Source organism: Colias eurytheme, chromosome 12, assembly GCF_061535395.1.
Source record: "Colias eurytheme isolate Ceu_HAF_F1 chromosome 12, ilColEury1 Martin Lab GWU primary, whole genome shotgun sequence".
NCBI classification, from domain to species: domain Eukaryota; kingdom Metazoa; phylum Arthropoda; class Insecta; order Lepidoptera; family Pieridae; genus Colias; species Colias eurytheme.
In genome coordinates this window covers 2,856,975-2,876,530 of record NC_142991.1, presented here as the reverse complement: position 1 = coordinate 2,876,530, position 19,556 = coordinate 2,856,975, and the positions used below count along the sequence as shown (strand labels likewise).

General features: G+C 35.3%; 2 protein-coding genes and 2 long non-coding RNA genes across 4 annotated transcripts; 1 reads left to right on the top strand and 3 right to left on the bottom strand.

Moving 5' to 3' along the window:
- Window positions 1-290: 290 nt before the first annotated feature.
- On the bottom strand, window positions 291-3,783 carry LOC149903854 (uncharacterized). Its single transcript, XR_016457301.1, has 2 exons — window positions 3,663-3,783; window positions 291-2,870 (listed from the first exon to the last, which is right to left on the bottom strand). It is a non-coding gene; the product is annotated as an uncharacterized LOC149903854 (long non-coding RNA).
- Window positions 3,784-3,787: 4 nt separating this feature from the next.
- On the bottom strand, window positions 3,788-12,510 carry LOC149903853 (armadillo repeat-containing protein 8-like). The gene is made up of 15 exons (XM_090108186.1): window positions 12,364-12,510; window positions 12,065-12,278; window positions 11,439-11,645; window positions 10,651-10,894; window positions 10,126-10,260; window positions 8,954-9,056; window positions 8,173-8,388; window positions 7,728-7,799; window positions 7,190-7,325; window positions 6,705-6,796; window positions 6,063-6,242; window positions 5,654-5,800; window positions 4,566-4,735; window positions 3,982-4,459; window positions 3,788-3,892 (listed from the first exon to the last, which is right to left on the bottom strand). The coding sequence occupies exons 1-15, from the start codon at window positions 12,385-12,387 to the stop codon at window positions 3,788-3,790; spliced, it is 2,523 nt and encodes an 840-aa protein (XP_089964312.1). The 5' UTR covers window positions 12,388-12,510.
- Window positions 12,511-17,034: 4,524 nt separating this feature from the next.
- Window positions 17,035-17,890, bottom strand: LOC149903852 (uncharacterized). Its single transcript, XR_016457298.1, has 2 exons — window positions 17,540-17,890; window positions 17,035-17,272 (listed from the first exon to the last, which is right to left on the bottom strand). It is a non-coding gene; the product is annotated as an uncharacterized LOC149903852 (long non-coding RNA).
- Window positions 17,891-17,913: 23 nt separating this feature from the next.
- Window positions 17,914-19,035, top strand: LOC149903851 (uncharacterized). Its single transcript, XM_090107674.1, has one exon. It carries the CDS (start codon window positions 18,063-18,065, stop codon window positions 18,846-18,848), a length of 786 nt encoding a protein of 261 aa, XP_089963800.1. The 5' UTR covers window positions 17,914-18,062; the 3' UTR covers window positions 18,849-19,035.
- The last annotated feature ends 521 nt before the right edge of the window (window positions 19,036-19,556 follow it).

The window sequence follows — 19,556 nt, the reverse complement described above, 5'->3', positions numbered from 1 at the left end:
TAACTATATCTTTATATACAGAAATAATATCTTTCTTGCATCCGAAAAATGTACATTTAATATATCAACTTTATAGGCATGAGATTCCTAAGCCGCATTCAACAAAGAAAATATTATTATACAACTTTTAAATTTGCAGGTGTTTGGAAGCAATAAACGACAGGATACAGTGAAATGTACTTATAATTACCATGTTTTCACAGTCACAAAATATACAGGTACAACATTAAAAGTGACACTGATAGAATTGAAACTTTTTAATATAGGTACAGTTCTCTTCCTATTTCCTATTCTGTCATATCTTCTATCTCACTCCTAATACGAGATGTTAGTTGAAGTGATTCAAATGTGGCTTTAAATTTCATAATAAGAAGTTTCAATTCTATAGTCTTTGAACGCAAGAACTAAGGCAAGCTTTATATTGACACCTATAGAAAGATTATAGCAATATACCTAGTGGATATTCATTGGAAAAAAATCCGCGTCCATACAGAAAATAACAACGATAGGATAAACCTTGTAACAGGCTGATACTTAAACATTACCATATTATTTTTGTCACTTTGTAAATTCATGATATATAAAGAGTGAAAAGACTTGTTCTTAAATATGTATAGCGAGCCATTTAATATATTTTTTCATTGATTTAATGTTAAAATTTAGCTATTCACTCGTAAATCCAGTTTTCTATATGTACGCGGCCTGATGTCGCGTTCGGAAGCCATATTGCATATTATGTTTAATTAACAATGGTATTTAGTCTTAATATTCAATTACAACCATTAAACTAATTAATTAAAGGTAACAAAAATTAATTGATAAAGGATGCATCACAATAATCAAAACATTATATGATAATACATTTTAATGTCAAATTAAAGTTTAATTTTACAACATCATTTTCTTAACAAATAAAAATATCGCCCATGATTTAATTTATTACCCATTTTAACAATATGATGTCAGTAATTTTTATTATCTACTTCAGTAGCCGCCATCTTTCATTGTGAAAGTAACAAAATCGCTTTTAGGTAGGAAATTAAAAGCAATAATGCATTGTAAAGCTTTTTGTTTTCAAATAACGGCATTTGGACCAAAAGGATTTTTTGGATTTAAAAAATGATTAAAACAAAATGCTATTGTTAAAATAAAGAACCTTAAAAAACAGTCCGAGTGAATTTTTTTTATAATATAATTTGGCGCCAAAAATCCTTAATGCACTTGCGAAAAAAAGAAGCCACTTTCTGTGAGATTAAAACACGTGAAATTTTAAACATTATAATCTGAAAATAAATATAATAAAAAAAAATATGGTGAAATAATAAACCAATGAAACTGTCCACAAGCCGCTCTGCGACCAGCGAGTGGAAAGTACAAAGGAATGAAATATTCGACATCACTTTGAGGCTTTTTTCGATTCAAGTACGGTTTGTCTTTGAACTAAATACGATTTTGCTTTTAAAACCCCTCCTTCATATAGTATAACTAACTGCCACTTATATAATGTCCGAGCAAGAAGAAAATTATCATATTAGACGTAAGTACAAAAAAATATCTCAAGTTTTTCCCAAAATTTGCGCGCCTGATTCTTGGATAGGTAAGTAATAATATCTGGGTAATGGAAATCCATGAAAAATCATAAAAAGATCTGGGAATTTTAGTAGCAGTACTACTAATTCAATAGCAATACTTACTGAAATATTCCGAAATTATTTAGAAATAATCGAAGGGATCTAATTTGTAAAGTATAAGAATGAACTTTACACTTATCAAATAGATACCCTTTTTTTACTCGTTGTTAAATGCACTTAAATTTTAATTTATGAACCATAAGTCGTATAAAATAAATTTTCATACAAAAAGCAAATATTTAGTTTGAACAACCTGAACCAAATGTGTTTTTACATTACTTACATAGGTTCATAAAATTTTTATTCTTTGAAAATAACACAATTAAAGGAAAGGTAGCGACAGACAGTTACTAATAATTCGACTTCACATGATGCAGTTTATTTAGTTACTTGATACTACATCGCATAAGACCCTTCATCAAACATTTCCATATAAAATCTACTTCACCAGCCTTCATACATTCCCTATTACATTATATAGTCAGTTATATTGAATACACATGACTGTTATGCCATTTCATACGCGCACTGTTTCCGAAACAAGAATTGAGAAAAGTTTCTTCTGAGAGATGTTTTGAATTTTAAAATTTGATAGATATTTTCCATATAGTTAGTATAAGGATAAAAATAAATTGGGAAGGTATTTTTTTTTTTACAAATAAAGTTTTTAAGAAAATTTAAATCTGTTGATACATTTTGGAACTATTTTTGAAACATTATATTTCATAAGACTTTATTTAATTAAGGAGGGTTTATACATTTCTTTTGAAATAAATTTCTTATTTATAATAATATATTTTGTTGTATATTGTATGAATGTTACATATCTCAAACTTCTGCATCTGTTATTTTTAAGATCGTAACGAACCATGATGAACAGATACGGAAACGACGCGTGTGTGAAACACCCTTAACTTGTAGTTTAACTACAATTCTTATAAGAGGATAGCACCTCTTTAGTTAAAGAGATTGAAGAATTACGACATTGAGCGAAACAAATGGACGTGATAAACTAAAATAAATAGTTTCAAAGCCAAAGTCAATACCTACTTACATGAAATAAAAACATCACTTTAACTTTGACTTTAACTTCCATCGGATAACAAGTATCTTATCTATGTACATTACTTAAACTACACTGACTCGATAACTCACTGCCGAAGACTGATCACAAGTGTAACGGGTATTGTCTTTCATGTTTATGTAAATTCGTTGAACTGTGCTAAGGCCGTTTTCACCCTGTAACAATAAAATTAATGATATAAGTAATGGGCCAAACACAGGCTTTTCGGTGAAAAAAAAAAAATCATAAATCCAAGTCGATTTGAACTTGACACAAAATCAAGCGCATTGCCATCTGTGGAATGTCATATGAAACATTATTACTTACTACATATTTGGTAGACGTGTACAGCGTATATTACATTTACCCACTTGACTGCTTGATGGAAAAGAGCGATTCGGTCTACTTGAGGGCTATTTAGTAGAATAAGCCTATTCAGCATTGAGATAATATTACTACGTATGGAGGAGACACCACGAACAAAATCTGTGCGCCATTCCTTTGCTCTAAGTTTTAAAAATTATTATCTAGTTAGATCGGTAAGTACCGATGAAAATTTATGTTAGTCACTTTTCCGTATTATTTGTATTATTTGTGCAATATCGTAACACACACGAAGGCATATTTGATGCGTTTCACTTTAAAACAAATAAAAAATGAGCGTGCAGTTAAGCCATATGGCTTATGTTGAGCGGAACATAAGTAATGTAGGCGGTGTCGTCTTCATATGTATATCTCAATGCTATTCAGGTACGTTTTACGGGTTGCGGAGCACGAGGTGTGGGGTGTATCTGCGCAGTGTACTGTGTAGGTTGTATTTATAGCGCAGGCTGCGCCACACGGGCACCGCAGGGTGTGTAGCGCAAGCGGGCGCGGTGTACAGCACGCCCTAAATAAAGCACTGTCCTTGTAACGGACGCTCGACGTGCACGCAGCCCGCCTCGCCGCGCGGCGCCGGGTGCACTCACTTGTCGTGCAGGTGCGCGGCGTCCTGCCGCTGGCGCAGCAGCTTGAGCGCGCGCAGCACGCCGAGGTCGGCGAGGCGCGCCTGCCGCGCGGCGCAGCCCGCCTCGCCGCGCGGCGCCGGGTGCACTCACTTGTCGTGCAGGTGCGCGGCGTCCTGCCGCTGGCGCAGCAGCTTGAGCGCGCGCAGCACGCCGAGGTCGGCGAGGCGCGCCTGCCGCGCGGCGCAGCCCGCCTCGCCGCGCGGCGCCGGGTGCACTCACTTGTCGTGCAGGTGCGCGGCGTCCTGCCGCTGGCGCAGCAGCTTGAGCGCGCGCAGCACGCCGAGGTCGGCGAGGCGCGCCTGCCGCGCGGCGCAGCCCGCCTCGCCGCGCGGCGCCGGGTGCACTCACTTGTCGTGCAGGTGCGCGGCGTCCTGCCGCTGGCGCAGCAGCTTGAGCGCGCGCAGCACGCCGAGGTCGGCGAGGCGCGCCTGCCGCGCGGCGCAGCCCGCCTCGCCGCGCGGCGCCGGGTGCACTCACTTGTCGTGCAGGTGCGCGGCGTCCTGCCGCTGGCGCAGCAGCTTGAGCGCGCGCAGCACGCCGAGGTCGGCGAGGCGCGCCTGCCGCGCGGCGCAGCCCGCCTCGCCGCGCGGCGCCGGGTGCACTCACTTGTCGTGCAGGTGCGCGGCGTCCTGCCGCTGGCGCAGCAGCTTGAGCGCGCGCAGCACGCCGAGGTCGGCGAGGCGCGCCTGCCGCGCGGCGCAGCCCGCCTCGCCGCGCGGCGCCGGGTGCACTCACTTGTCGTGCAGGTGCGCGGCGTCCTGCCGCTGGCGCAGCAGCTTGAGCGCGCGCAGCACGCCGAGGTCGGCGAGGCGCGCCTGCCGCGCGGCGCAGCCCGCCTCGCCGCGCGGCGCCGGGTGCACTCACTTGTCGTGCAGGTGCGCGGCGTCCTGCCGCTGGCGCAGCAGCTTGAGCGCGCGCAGCACGCCGAGGTCGGCGAGGCGCGCCTGCCGCGCGGCGCAGCCCGCCTCGCCGCGCCACACGAGGTTGCCGGCCACGAACAGCGCCGCCTCCTGCAGCTTGCTCTCCGGGTGCGCCTGACACACGACCAAACGTATCATATACAGGGTGTCCCGCAATCGAACCGAAAGAAATTACAGTTCAGCAAACGCTGATAACGTATTTTTTTTTTAACCCGCGCACCTAAGAGCGTATACGCACTATGCGGGTAGCCGCATTGACGGTAGCCGTCCGGCTGACCGCAAGCACAATTATGTACGTAATATTCATTTCTATGCGCACTGCGATGCGGCTACCGCAGACCGCACAGTGCGCATAGAAATGAATATTCCGTACATAATTGTGCTTGCCGTCAGCCGAACGGCTACCCGCAATGCGGCTACCCGCATAGTGCGTATACGCTCTAAATCCTGCGCACAGCGGTTGGGCGTAGCGCAAATTGTAGCGTCCTGCGCACAAATGCTGTGCATAACGCAAAATGGCGTTTTTTTCTTGTTTATAATAATGGAGATTTGTTGTTATTCGTAGTGAAATACGTTGTGTTAATGTGTGAAAATATAAGTGAATGTATTTGACAATCGTGTAGTGATATGAAAACGTGAATATGATCATTTGATAACTCAGCATTATCATGTAAGTGTAATGTAAGCAATTAAAATTAAAACAAAATAAAATCAATTTCTATAATTTTATAGAAATAATATATCGTCATGATTACATTTTAATGCTATAACTAGTTTCTTCTTCTTTCATACATGGCATATAATTATAGAACAAAAGGTCAATACAATTTTTAAACTCAGTAGTCATAAAAAGCTAGATTTTGTGAACTACCTAGACACTATCGGGATCGGTGCCGGCAATGAGCAGGACGCGTCACGGGTTAAACAAAACGACGCGTCGCGACGTTTTCAATTGGATTTTTCGCAAAATAAAACTTTTCCCAAAATCCGTTACCGCAAAATAACAACAGAAACATAAAAAAACACACTAACCAGGTAGTCCACTAGTTTTCTCAGCACATCTTCATTGGCCATAATGAGATCTTTAGCTTTCTCTCCATCTCCGATATTCCCAAGGATACAGAGCGCCTGCTCTTTCACCTCCGCCGGATACGAACCTTCTAACACTACTATCACTGCCTAGAAACAAACAATCGTTTATTGACAACAAAATAATAAAAATAAATATTTCTAAAACATAAAATACCTTATAAAAATAGTTAATATTTTACCTAATTTTGAAATATTTTTTATAAAGCGCCCTATAATTTCGATGTTACCACGTGGACAGCAAGTTTCGCAGAAGAACGAGCGTCTCATTGAAGCAACATGTGGTCTGGGCCTATATTTCTGTATTTTTTTTTTATATAAAAAGTTCCAATTTCCTACTCAACACACGCACCTGCATGACTTGCGACGAGTATTCCCCCATGATGGCGTCGATGTGCTGTCTCGTGGACAGCAAGTTGCGCAGCAGGCCGAGCGTCTTCATGATGACGCGCGTGTCGCCGTCGCTGAGCAGACGGAACATCTGCTCCGTGCCTAAACAGCATAATATTCGTTGCTTTACTTTTTGTTCCGCCTAGAATTGAGACACACACTTTAATTTTTTTTGTTCGTTTGATATCGATTTTATATGTAGGAAATTTAAAAAAAAAAAATCAAATGAATTTTTTTTAATAATTACACAAAAATTCACAAAATGTATAATTTCTTTTTTTCATTAATTAAAAAAAACTAGGAATGAATTCAGTAACAATCAGTGCTATATGTTTGACACAAGCAAATAATTTTGCCATGCCGAAAGAATAAAAAACGGGAAAAAATTGCGCACATTATTCAACATGATAAAGTGCCATCCTCGATTTAAAGCGATTAACTACTTTAGTTGGAGACATCGTTACTACTGAAAAATCTGCAAGAACTGTGATATAATATATTTCATTGATGTTTGAAATAATTAATAATAATTAAATTAAACAATCAACAGCACTAAAAAGTTTTATGACAAATAATAAATATACAAACATAAAATATTATATACCTGAAATGCCATATTCATAAGCGCCCATATTCCATTGAGTCGCAACGCCGCTTCGGGCCTCTTAGTTAAACTACATAGCATTTCTACGGCACCTACAAATCAACAAAAAAATAATCAAAATATTCTGTTATCTATTAACAGGGAGGGAGATATATTTAAGTAAATTCAAATAATAATTTATTGGAATTGCGAATTGGGTCTAACCGAAGGAACTAAGTCAAACTTGACTATATTGTCTATATATTTTTTTAATAAAAATATTCTATATTATCTTTTTTTTGGCACATCACGATGGCAACTACATCTTTGTCTCATTTTCAGAACAAATAATTCGAGATGATGTATCAATTAGAAAAAATATCAAAAAAAAATCCAAAAAAACCCCAAAACTATCAATTCGGAAACTTCTCTACACTTTATCACCCCAAAACACGATCGGTTCCTCCATTTATTATTTACCCATATAAAGCGTTAGTGTAGTGAACCTTGATCTAACATGGGCTCCTTGGCCGGCGAGAACTCGAGCAGCAGGTTGCATAGCGTGGAGGAGCCCACTGTGAGCAGCTCCGTGTCTGGCGAGTCGGTTAGAAGCTGCATCAGCGGCCGCCATACAGCGTGATCCTGGGAAAAACAATATTATGGTGTAAGTCATTGAGATATACATATGGAGACGACACTTATGTTCCGCTCAACATACGCCATATGGTGTAACTGCACGCTCATTTTTTATTTGTTTTAAAGTGAAACGCATCAAATATGCCTTCGTGTGTGTTACGGTATTGCACAAATAATACAAATATTAAAAGTGCAAAGAAATAACTTTCATCCGTAAGTACCTAACTAGATAATAATTTTTAAAACTTAGTTAGAGCAAAAAAATGGCGCACAGATTTTGTTCGTGGTGTCTCCTCCATACGTAGTAATATTATCTCAATGGTGTAAGTAGGATAGTATACTATATTACATATGAATTTTTTTTATTGTTATAAATTTTTAATTGAAAAATGTAAATATCGAATTCACCTGAAATGTTGTTCTTAGTTGCTGGACGGATCTTGAAAGTGAATGCAAACAGCGCACTGCAGCTAACCTAACCTGTGCAATAAAATATAATAAATATATGTACCTACTAGGTATTTAAAGTTTTATAAAGTTATATATTTTTAATAACTCAGGCCCCGGAATCACAGACACAATAGAAAATCTATTGTGTCGTAGGCCGATCGATCAGGCCGTTCGGAGCTCAATGGGTTAATTATTTAAGTTACGTGCAGATGAGGCTGTTTTGTAGTGGCTTATTGCCATAAAAGGTCTGTATCCGTGCAGAAAAAATTGATCATGAATTCATGACAATATTCATGAGATTAGTGAAGGCAGTGATGGTGTTAATCATGTTAGTGAGTGATGGTGATGATTATAAATGTATTGAGTGATTATGATCTGATAAACAGATAAAGCATAAACTTACCGAGGGCTCCGCATTATTCATCCCATTAACAACGTGTACCATCAAACCATGCGTTTCTATAATCTTCTTTCGTATATCTTCATCATTAGCACCGAGAGATGCAAAACACTTGAACGCGCCTTGCTTTGCCGCAGCAGAGGGACACGTGACTATGTCCGCTAGCGAACTCATCAGGTGGTTTGATATAGCCGCTAGCCTTTGGAGGGATGTGTCTACCTGGTGATGGAATGTGGCTTCGAATTAGTTCTAGAAAGTTCTAAAGACTTAAATCGAGTATAACAGATATTTTTTCTGGATATCGTATTGGAATAAGCTCGCTGGATAGCCGTGGAGGGAGCGAGGGACACATGATTATTTCTGCTAGCAAACTCATCAGGTGGTTCGATAGCCGCTAGCCTTTGGAGGGATGTGTCTACCTGGTAACGGATAGTAGGTTTGAATTAGTTCTAGAAAGTTCTGTGTAGTTCTGGAATATGAGTGGTTAAAAGATAGGTATCAGATAAGAATGTGCCCTCCCAGCCGCCGCTAACAGATACGTGAAGTATCTTTGTAAAAAAAAACATAAGCATAAATATAACCTCAAAAGTTACTTGACCGATTTTGTTCACATGAACTGACATTACTACTTAGTTAATTAGATGTAAATTGCAAACAATTACGCTTCAATTATAACAAATTAACGCGCATTATATAAACCGCATAAAGGAAAACGGTCATTGACTCACGAATGCACACAGAAATAAATGCAATACTGTTGTAAATATCATAAATACGAGCATACCTCGGCCAAATACGCCAAAGTTTCTGCGGCGGTGGCCCTTATGTCTTCTGGCATGTCTTTAGTGCACAAACGAGCGAGACATGGCAACGCTCCAAACACTACCCTGCAATGTTTATAACGTGTTAACTTTACGTATTATTTATTAATTAGATTATCATGAAATTTATTTAACTTGCGTACTAAAATTGTTAGAATTAACAAAATTGTGCCAACAGGGTACTGCTTTAAATTTAATTACAACTCTAACAATAAATTCAAATTGCAAGATATAATATGATAAACAAATTACAACAAATTTGTACAGAGTTGAAGTGAATAAAAATATAATATTTGCGTTTAGAATAAAAAATACATGTTATGGAATAACTATCTCAAGTCAGGTGTTCTCGGTCAGGTGAAATAATTAAAGCAGTTAAGGAATTAAAATATTAATTGAATATTGGATAAAATTTAAGTAAAACATTTCATGGTAAAATTTCTACATTTGAAATGTCTTTACTTATCTTTAAAGTAACCTTGATAGTTTAAGTTATAACAGTAACAATTAATTAAAATAACTCCAAATGAATATTCACCTACTTAATATAAATTTAAAGAAGAAGTAGATTAATTGCAATAATTAATAATAACTAAATACACAATCAAAAATGAACTTTAAACTGTTCTCAAGTGTGTTTTGTAAACATATTGTGAATTTTTACGACCAAGCTAACTGATCAATATAAGACAAAAGAAATTCAACTTTATTTCAATGTATTAGAGTTGTAATTACAATACATAAGATGCCGATTATGTATTTAGTTGATAATAACAATGGAAGTCTATTAGGAATCAATCATTAATAGATTAAGTTGTTTTTTTACACCAATTATCAACATTTTAACCATTCTTTGTCTAAAGAAGTAATGTAATTCAATTAAAAATAAACAATATCTATCTAATGTGAAAACTAAAACTAAAGTTTCGTCTCTTTATTGAATAATAATCAAATTCGGTGAATGTATTTGACTAATTGAAAATCTTTTCAATCTCATTTAATTTTTTCCTTCTTTCATTCATCAGTATATATACAGAATGATAAGATTGAAATTAAGAAATTAATTATGTATCTAGAAAAAAATTATTGCGGCAATGCTATTTAGATTTCAATAATCGGATAAATAACAAAATACCTATTGTCATCAGCAGCTAAAGCTCCTGCTCTATGAATAAATGTGAGACATCGTGCTGCACCCATCGCTACTGGCAGTGGTTTATCCCTTGAAACTAGAAGACTTAATAGTTCGGGGATTGTTTTCTCGCCGCATCTGAAAAATATTTTTATTATTAAAATAGAGTATCTTTCAAGGATGTTTTTCAGGTGAATAATTATTTAGTGAATTAAACCATTATTAACAATGTTCTTATCCTACATTTGACATAGTTTTTAATTACCTATTTTATCTCTAAACAATTTAAAACAAAATAAGTATAATATGTTCAATGTTCATGTATGTGTAATTTAACACAATAAATATAATATAAAGACGCGAGTTCGAAACACATCTATCTATTGCAATTAATTATTTAAAACTTGCAACAAGTAACATTATGTGATGATTATAGGACCTAAAAATAACTGTCTAAAACAAATTTAATTTATGTACTAATATATTTTAACATCTAGAAGTACAATCCATTAAGAAATAAAATCTCACCTGGTATGCAAAGCGACTTGTGACACATTGGCATTTTCAAAGCACATAGCGGCCAGTAAGTCCAACGCTGGCAGCACCTTTGATATTGGAGGTGCGGTAACCCCCCTAGGAGCTAGTAACAAGGCTACAGCTGAACACAATCCCGCTGAGCATAGCGCCTCTTGCTCGATCGGCCCTCCGCACCATATTGATAAGATACGCACAACACAAGCTTGGGATGTTGGTGATCCCTCTTTGGCTATTTCTGAGGATATATTTATATAGCTATATTTGAGCAAAGCTTAAAAAAAAATCAATCGCATTTTGATTCATTTGGCTATTTCTGAGGATATATTAGTGGTTCATATTAGCTGTATTTGAGTAAAGTTTAAAAAAAAGTCAATCGCATTTTGATGTTACTATTTCATTGCAAAAGTATATGTACATGAGTGCATCAGCGGAACTGTAGGGCAGTTATGCCATGTGTCTAATAATTAAACACAAACACATAGTATGTTACAAAACTTCGGAAAATCTTATTTATTTAGATAAGGTTATTTATATGTTATTTATTATAAGGTTAATCTTATTAGTTTAGATAAGGATAAAATAAAGCTTTCAACAACGTACTTTGTAATATATCTATTACAAAACAATGAAATAAACATGAACAAACATATTATTAATATTATAACAAGTAATAAAGTAAAAATTTGAGGCTCCTTTAAATTTTAAATTCCAAAGTGATTTTATCACTAAACTGGCTCCCTCTAAACACTCATTCGCTATTGCATAAAAGATTTACTTACGGTTAAACTTTGTCAAAAGTCTCATATCTGCAGGCACTGAAGATATAGGTGCAGGTGGATTCAAAAATATACTCCTTAATGCACACAGACATGCTTCAGCTAACTTTGTTCCTATTGGCACTTCTCTAAGTAATTCTACTAATGCTACAGCCGCACCTTGCTCTACTAACGCTGTCACATTTTCTGGTGTACCTTTAGCTAGTGATCCTAAATAGATAAACATTTCAAATTATTTCTTTCTTTCTTTTACATTAGGTCTTAAATTAATTTGTGATTGGAACACTCCTAGTAAGCAAATAAAATGTTTGTGTCAGGAGGTTCTGCTCCTGTCATAAGGTTCATTTGTCAAAAGGACAGATTGTACAAAATTAATTTTAAAAAGCATATCCGAATAACACATATATAATATTATATTTGAATAAACACAGAGACATTTGGGAAAAAAATAGAAACATGATATCTGTAACATTTTTCATAAAACTAAATGTTGAAATCGCGTATTTTGAGCTATGTTTACAAAACCATTGGAATGTTATGAAAATAATGACCAAAATGTACCACAACTTAAATTATTTCAAAACTTGCCCTTGACCAAAATGATCAATTATAAGCAAAAGAATAGTTACCGATTGTAATAGTGGCCTCTAATCTTATATTTGGATCCCAATTATTTTCAGACATCAACTGCAACAACCGAGGTACAATCCCTTGTTGTATGACGGCGCTTTTCTGACGATTACTACCAATTACTGAATTCTTCAGTGCAATTAGGGCATCAAAAATCTTCAGCTCTTCGATAGAATATAATTCGTCTATATAAGAACGGGAACTTTCGATATCCTTTTGACAAACAGTAGAGGTTAGATCATTTCGAAATCGTTTGTTAAACTTATTCTACAATGTAAATTTTATTTTAATTTCTTACCATAAAAACAGTGAGATGCTGCATGATTTAGTATTTCTCCGCAGTAATGTTGTTAAAAATATCGTCAGAAATAGATCGTAAAACGAATACACTATCGCTGTCACTATAACCTTCAATCACTTCAACGGACTAATCAACTTCAGCCAGCAGCCTTCACAGTTCACACAACAACTGAAGGTAGAAAATTGTCAAAGTCACTTTCAAATTGACATTACTTATAGATACAAAATATGTAATATGAATATTAAGTAGGTACAATCTAGCAAAATAATAGGTGAATTATCAACTTAAGTTTTATTTTATTTAGGGCCGATTTTTCAATGCCCAGATAAACAGCTAGATAGACTTTATTCTTCAGTTAACAAAATATTCAATTTTTCAATAGACGAATAGGACTTATCTATCGAATAACTACGTTATTTGAGGAATAAATCTATTTGCCGCTCCAACGGCCAGATAGCGCGCTATTCGACTGTTAGGCGTTTGAGTTGACAACTGACGCGTCAAATTTGAGATATTTTCGTATGTCATAACATAGAGCGTAGAATTATTAACAATTAAACCTCTTTCTATATAATTATTATCAATTAAAATCATATTGAAATTGATGTTTTTGATAGTACTGATGACCATGCCATTGAAAATTTGCCGAACGCTGCCTTTAAGTATGTCGTTTCCATCGTAAAATATATAAATTGAAACACAAATTTAACCAAACTCTTTACTCGAATCAAAACAACAATCAACAATCATAGAAGACAAGTGCACTCCTGACGTGAGTCATAATGACGGTTGTTGACAAATTGCAAGATTTGACTCTATCCCGCTCTAACCTGACTAATTTAATATGTTTGTTTCGCCACTCCGAGAGCAGTGCTGCCAATATGGAAATATTTGGTCAGATAGTTATTCATCAAATAAATCACGATTGAAAAATAGGTGAGCCGTAATGAGTTAGATAAATAATTGAATAAATCTATTCGAGGGGTAGTTATTAGACTGTTTATCTCGCGATTGAAAAATCGGCCCTTATTGGAATGTCAAATTGAATTACTTGATGTGTCGTTGAATAATATTATAATTTATAATTGATTATTGAAATTCGAAGTCTCAACATCAACTCATCACTGAACAAAATAAATATAATATATTCGTTCACCAGGCGAACAACGTGGCAGACGTGGCACGTGAAATTACCAAGACAAAAAAAAATCAAAATCATAAATTAAGGGCCGATTTTTCAATGCCCAGATAAACAGCTAGATAGACTTTATTCTTCAGTTAACAAAATATTCAATTTTTCAATAGACGAATAGGACTTATCTATTGAATAACTACGTTATTTGAGGAATAAATCTATTTGCCGCTCCAACGGCCAGATAGCGCGCTATTCGACGGTTAGGCGTTTGAGTTGACAACTGACGCGTCAAATTTGGGATATTTTCGTATGTCATAACATAGAGCGTAGAATTATTAACAATTAAACCTCTTTCTATATAATTATTATCAATTAAAATCATATTGAAATTGATGTTTTTGATAGTACTGATGACCATGCCATTGAAAATTTGCCGAACGCTGCCTTTAAGTATGTCGTTTCCATCGTAAAATATATAAATTGAAACACAAATTTAACCAAACTCTTTACTCGAATCAAAAAAACAATCAACAATCATAGAAGACAAGAACAAAACAAATGCACTTGAGTCTTGAGTCATAATGACGGTTGTTGACAAATTGCAAGAGTTGACTCTATCCCGCTCTAACCTGACTAATTTAATATGTTTGTTTCGCGACTCCGAGAGCAGAGCTGCCAATATGGAAATATTTGGTCAGATAGTTACTCATCAAATAAATCACGATTGAAAAATAGGCGAGCCGTTATGAGTTAGATAAATAATTGAATAAATCTATTGGAGGGGTAGTTATTAGACTGTTTATCTCGGGATTGAAAAATCGGCCCTAAATCAAAAACATTGGGCTACCCACAGGGGCTACCTATCTAAAAAATTAAAAATAGTTCTGTGCCAGTTGCCTTGACTCTCGGAGCAATTAACAAGCCTGGAGAAGTAACAATTAATTGAACGTTTCTTATATAGTGGCTCTCTTTTATTCAATACCCTAATTAATGCGATAGAAAGAGACAACACACTGTTATCTGCTTGGCATTCAAATCCACATGTAGCCACTTTTTGTTCTAAAAAGGTAGTGCTTGCCTTTACTTTATCGAATACTAAAATATCGATAAATAAAAAAATTAAGTTATAAAATTGCTTGAAGATAATTTAAGATTCGTTTAATTTTGAATTATGGATAGGTAATTTCAAATTTTAAGATTCGTTTAATTTGGAATTATTCATTTACGATGCGTATTGACTGCCTTGCATTGTATGGTAGTGGTATTTATAAAAAAATATTATAAGGTATTTCGGTTTAGGTTGTTTTTATGGTTTCGTAAAAAGGTACGTATTTTTTCCTGTTTTCATAGATTCATTCATAGAATTATACGGAACCCTTCGTGCGCGAATCTGACTTCCACCTAGTTGATCTATTTATAAGCTTATATTATTATCTATTTATACAGGGTGTCCCAAAAAGTAGTGATGAACGATAGCTGGGAGGTAGAGGACCAAGAGGGCTATCCGAATCACCCCCATGTGTGTTATGCGATTTTTCGTATTTTCGGAGTTATTACATTTTTTTCAATTTTTCATCTATCGCCAAGTACGATGAGATTTTTATTTATGGTGACGTGAATTATTGCGCTAGATGCTTGATTTTTTTTGTGTGCTAAGCTGAAAGATAGGTCAATTCAGTATGGTAACATTTACTATCGTTAGATCTTCGAATGGAATAAAAAAAAAGAATTAAATGCCAAGGAAGATAAAATTACCCAGTATGTTCATAACTTCAAGGGCCCATAAAAAAATAAAATCACATGAAAAAGGTTTTCCATTTGGCTTTTAAAAACTTGCTCTATCGATCAGGTAGCTACCCTAAAAATTTCATTTTATTATTCTGAAGGCTTCAATCGAAAAATTGAAATCTAAATGTGGTAAGTGGAAAATTTTTATTAACATGATGATCATTAAAACCAATAAATAGGTGTTAAATTACCAGAATTTTTTTAAAATAGCCCCGCTGTTGCTGAATGCAAGTGCGACATCACCGTAAAAAGTTGTCTTTTTAAAGTCTGAATGCTCTTTTATCATTTTTAATGGTTTCTTCTGCAACTATGAATTTCCGGGTTATTTCGTCCAAATTGTGGCATTCTCTCAAGTGGCCGAGGTCTTTTTAGTATCCCCATTAAAACAAATCAATGGGGTTAAGGTCGAGGGACTGTGGAGGCCAGGCTTTAAAGCAGGCATCAGCGGCGCATGCGCAGGCTGCAACTTTCAGAGTATTTTTGCCCTTTAGCCTGGCCTCCACGGTCTCCGGACATAAACCTTATTGAATTTTTTCCGTGGGAATACTACAAAGACGAGAGACTTCCACAATTTGGACGAAATAACCCGGAAATTCATAGTTGCAGAAGAAACCATTTAAAATGATAAAAGAGCATTCAGACATTAAAAAGACAACTTTTTACGGTGATGTCGCACTTGCATTGAGCAACAGCGGGGCTATTTTAAAAAAATGCTGGTAATTTAACACCTATTTATTGGTTTTAATGATCATCATGTTAATAAAAATTTTCCACTTACCACATTTAGATTTCAATTTTTCGATTGAAGCCTTCAGAATAATAAAATGAAATTTTTAGGGTAGCTACCTGATTGATAGAGCAAGTTTTTAAAAGCCAAATGGAAAACCTTTTTTATGTGATTTTATTTTTTTATGGGCCCTTGAAGTTATGAACATACTGGGTAATTTTATCTTCCTTGGCATTTAATTCTTTTTTTTATTCCTTTCGAAGATCTAACGATAGTAAATGTTACCATACTGAATTGGCCTATCTTTCAGCTTAGCACACAAAAGAAATCAAGCATCTAGCGCAATAATTCACGTCACCATAAATAAAAATCTCATCGTACTTGGCGATAGATGAAAAATTGAAAAAAATGTAATAACTCCGAAAATACGAAAAATCGCATAACACACATGGGGGTGATTCGGATAGCCCTCTTGGTCCTCTACCTCCCAGCTATCGTTCATCACTACTTTTTGGGACATCCTGTATAATATGTATTTTTATTTATTTTTAATTTATTTATTTTATTTTATTTTTCTGTTCTTAGTGCACTTTGCCCTGTTTTTAATTACTTTTGCACTGCGTCTCCTTGTCCACCAGGTTGTCTGGAAGAGATCGCTGTCTGAGCGATAAGACCGCCTGTTGTGCTCTTTTATTAAGTAATGTATTTTGTCCTTATTTGTACTTTTCTCTGTGGTGCACAATAAAGTATTTTTGTTTGTTTGTTTGATCTTTTTACAAATCAATAGTCGTATCCTAACTACTAATATTATAAAAGCAAAAATATATAAGAATGGACATATTTTGATACTCTTTCACGTAAAAACTACTGAATGAGTTTTTATGGAACTTTACAATTATATAGTTTAAACATCAGAATAACATATAAGCTACAATTTACCACAGGAAAATAACTCATTCCCACAGGAAAAAATTGGTACAAGTTTAAAATAAATTGCTTCAAATAAAACAAATAAACATTTATTTTTTTAACAACATTTTATTTCGATACTTAATTACCAAATTACAATATTTATTATTTAAAATAGATGCCACCTTAAACTTGTGGCACAGCATCTCTGCAAAGCACTTTACTTTTCTTCCCGTCTGATTCTAAATGATTTGAACAAGGCCGAGAATGTTTTGAAGGCTTCCAATTTTTCCTGTGCTATAGCTTTAACTCAAACATCTTTTAATTATTGTTCTCAAGCCAGAAACCTGCAAATAACAATAAAATCCATACTTGAATACCTTTTTTTTCTCCTAACCTAAAGCAGTCATTATCAATGAAGTACTTCGTTCCTACTCAAGTATCGATAATTGCACAACACTATGGAAGTTATATTTTGCATTTTTTCTAAAAACTAAGCTGATTATGATTTCATTTCAATGATTACGGTTAGATAAAACATAGATGATTAAGAAAATAAGGTAAATTAACTTATTTATCATACAATTAACAAAAAAATTGATCAATACACTAACCTGTGAAATGACAAATTTCTATCTTCGTCCGATTTCACATTACTACGGCTTTTACAGCCGTAAGCAACACAAGCCATGTTATCTTTAGTCAATTGTCTTTTCATAAAATAACAAATTAAACTAAAACACTCGTTTTTCACTTCAAAAATAATAATTAAAATCACCATGCGTCCGTGACCAGACTGGTCACTGAAACAAATTGACATGGGCACATGTCATTTCAAACTGTCGAACTGACATATATCTGTCCTCTTTTTTCGCATGACATTTTGCCATAAGCCAAAAAGGCCAAACTAGTGCTATATTGTTCAATTAATTGTTACTTCTCCAGGCTTGATAATTGCTCCGAGCCTTGACTTGTCAAAAAAAAATTATATCATTTTGACATTTGAAGTGAAAGTTATTGAATTACATGGTATTTGTTCTTGTTCAGTATATTTTGTGTTTATAAAACAGACAGTTAAGTAGTTAGTTTTATTAAATGATACGTTAATTTGCTTGTTCACAACAGACGATAAGTACAATGGCTGATTCAGGAGTCGATACAGGCAACGAAAGCAGCGATAACACAGTTTTTGACCATCCACATCGCGTCTTGGAATTTAGTCCTCCACCGATACCAATTAACATTTCTGGTCAAGCAATGCCCATTGATTTCTTTGGTGAACCTCACGAACATATAGGCAAAATAAAATTCTGTACGAGCGCGAGACATTGCCGCCTGAAATATAAAAATAATTTAGTTTATTATCCCAAAAACAAGAAACTACGGTTTGCTGCGTGCACCAATAATACAGAGCTCGTAGAAAAGCTCTTACAATCGGGTGCAGATCCTAACAATGCAGATGAGCACTTGAGGAGCCCACTACATTTTGCAGCATGTAGAGGATATACAGATGTAGTTAAAACACTCCTCAAACACGGTGCTAATCCTAATATTAAAGATACTCTCGGTAATACTCCTTTGCATTTGGCTGCATGTACAAGCAACATTCCAGTAATGATAGCTTTATTGGATGCGGGGACAGACGTCAGTTCAAATGATAGAAATGGCCGCACACCACTACAACTAGCTCAGAGCAAGTTGAAACTGATACAAATGAAACCTGGCTTCCATGAAACCAAAGACCTAATAAATGAAATTCGATTGGTTGTTGAAATGATGTTAAAATATGTGAAAATTCAAAAGGCTGATTCTGGAGACTTGGAATCTGTGTGTGCAAGATTGGAAAAAGTTAGTACAAGGGAACAAGTGGACTCTGAAGTCCAGAACATTCTTGATAGTCTGGATTCATTAAAGTTAAGATAAAAAGTTTATAATTACAAAGACTGTATTTAATTCTACATACATATAGGTTATGAATTACTTTTGTAATAGGTTTATTATTTAAGAACAATAATGAGTGTAGCTTGCTGTAATAATTTCTATGTAAACAGTTTGCTTATTGTTAAATAAGTTGTAATTTGTTTACAAATTTATTTTAAAACTTAAAAGTAAAGGCTTACTTTATATAATCTTAAGGCAAAATACTTATAAAGGAGTTTGAAGCGTTGTGGATACAAATTTAAAGGACCATGCTAAACAAATCAAATTACGGTAAAGTTGTGACATTTATAAAAGATGTTTTATCTTAGTGAAATTATAGAAAACAGGCCACTTTCCAATAATTATTAGTTAATTTCTATAGTACATACTAGATGTAAGTTTTTTATAGTGTTTTACCAGGATTTTATTAGAGTAATTAAATAGTAATAAACTAATAAAACAGTTGTGCAACCTCTACTTGTTAAATTGTTTTATCAATTATTATCAAGTCTATTGTTAGTAGACCTAATTTATTACAAAGTTCTTCATTTTACGTATTATATAGATAAGCAAGTTAATAGACTATTATACTTTTAGCTTTCATTTTGAAATACATAAATGGTTGTGTATTTTCCTTTTGCAATACAAATTTCCAGGGTTTTCTAGTTCTGCTCATGTAATTGAATAATTAGCTAAATAGTTATCCTATTT

Bases quoted from the DNA above. Each gene is read 5' to 3' on its own strand.
- LOC149903853 (XM_090108186.1), bottom strand. From the start codon at position 12,387: ATGCAGCATCTCACTGTTTTTATG. The intron at 7,326-7,727 runs GTGAATTCGATA...TGTTTTTCCCAG, and splicing joins AACTAAGAACAACATTTCAG to GATCACGCTGTATGGCGGCC. The intron at 3,893-3,981 runs GCGTGCTGCGCG...CCGCGCGGCGAG, and splicing joins GGCGCGCCTCGCCGACCTCG to GCGGGCTGCGCCGCGCGGCA.
- LOC149903851 (XM_090107674.1), top strand. From the start codon at position 18,063: ATGGCTGATTCAGGAGTCGATACAGGCAACGAAAGCAGCGATAACACA.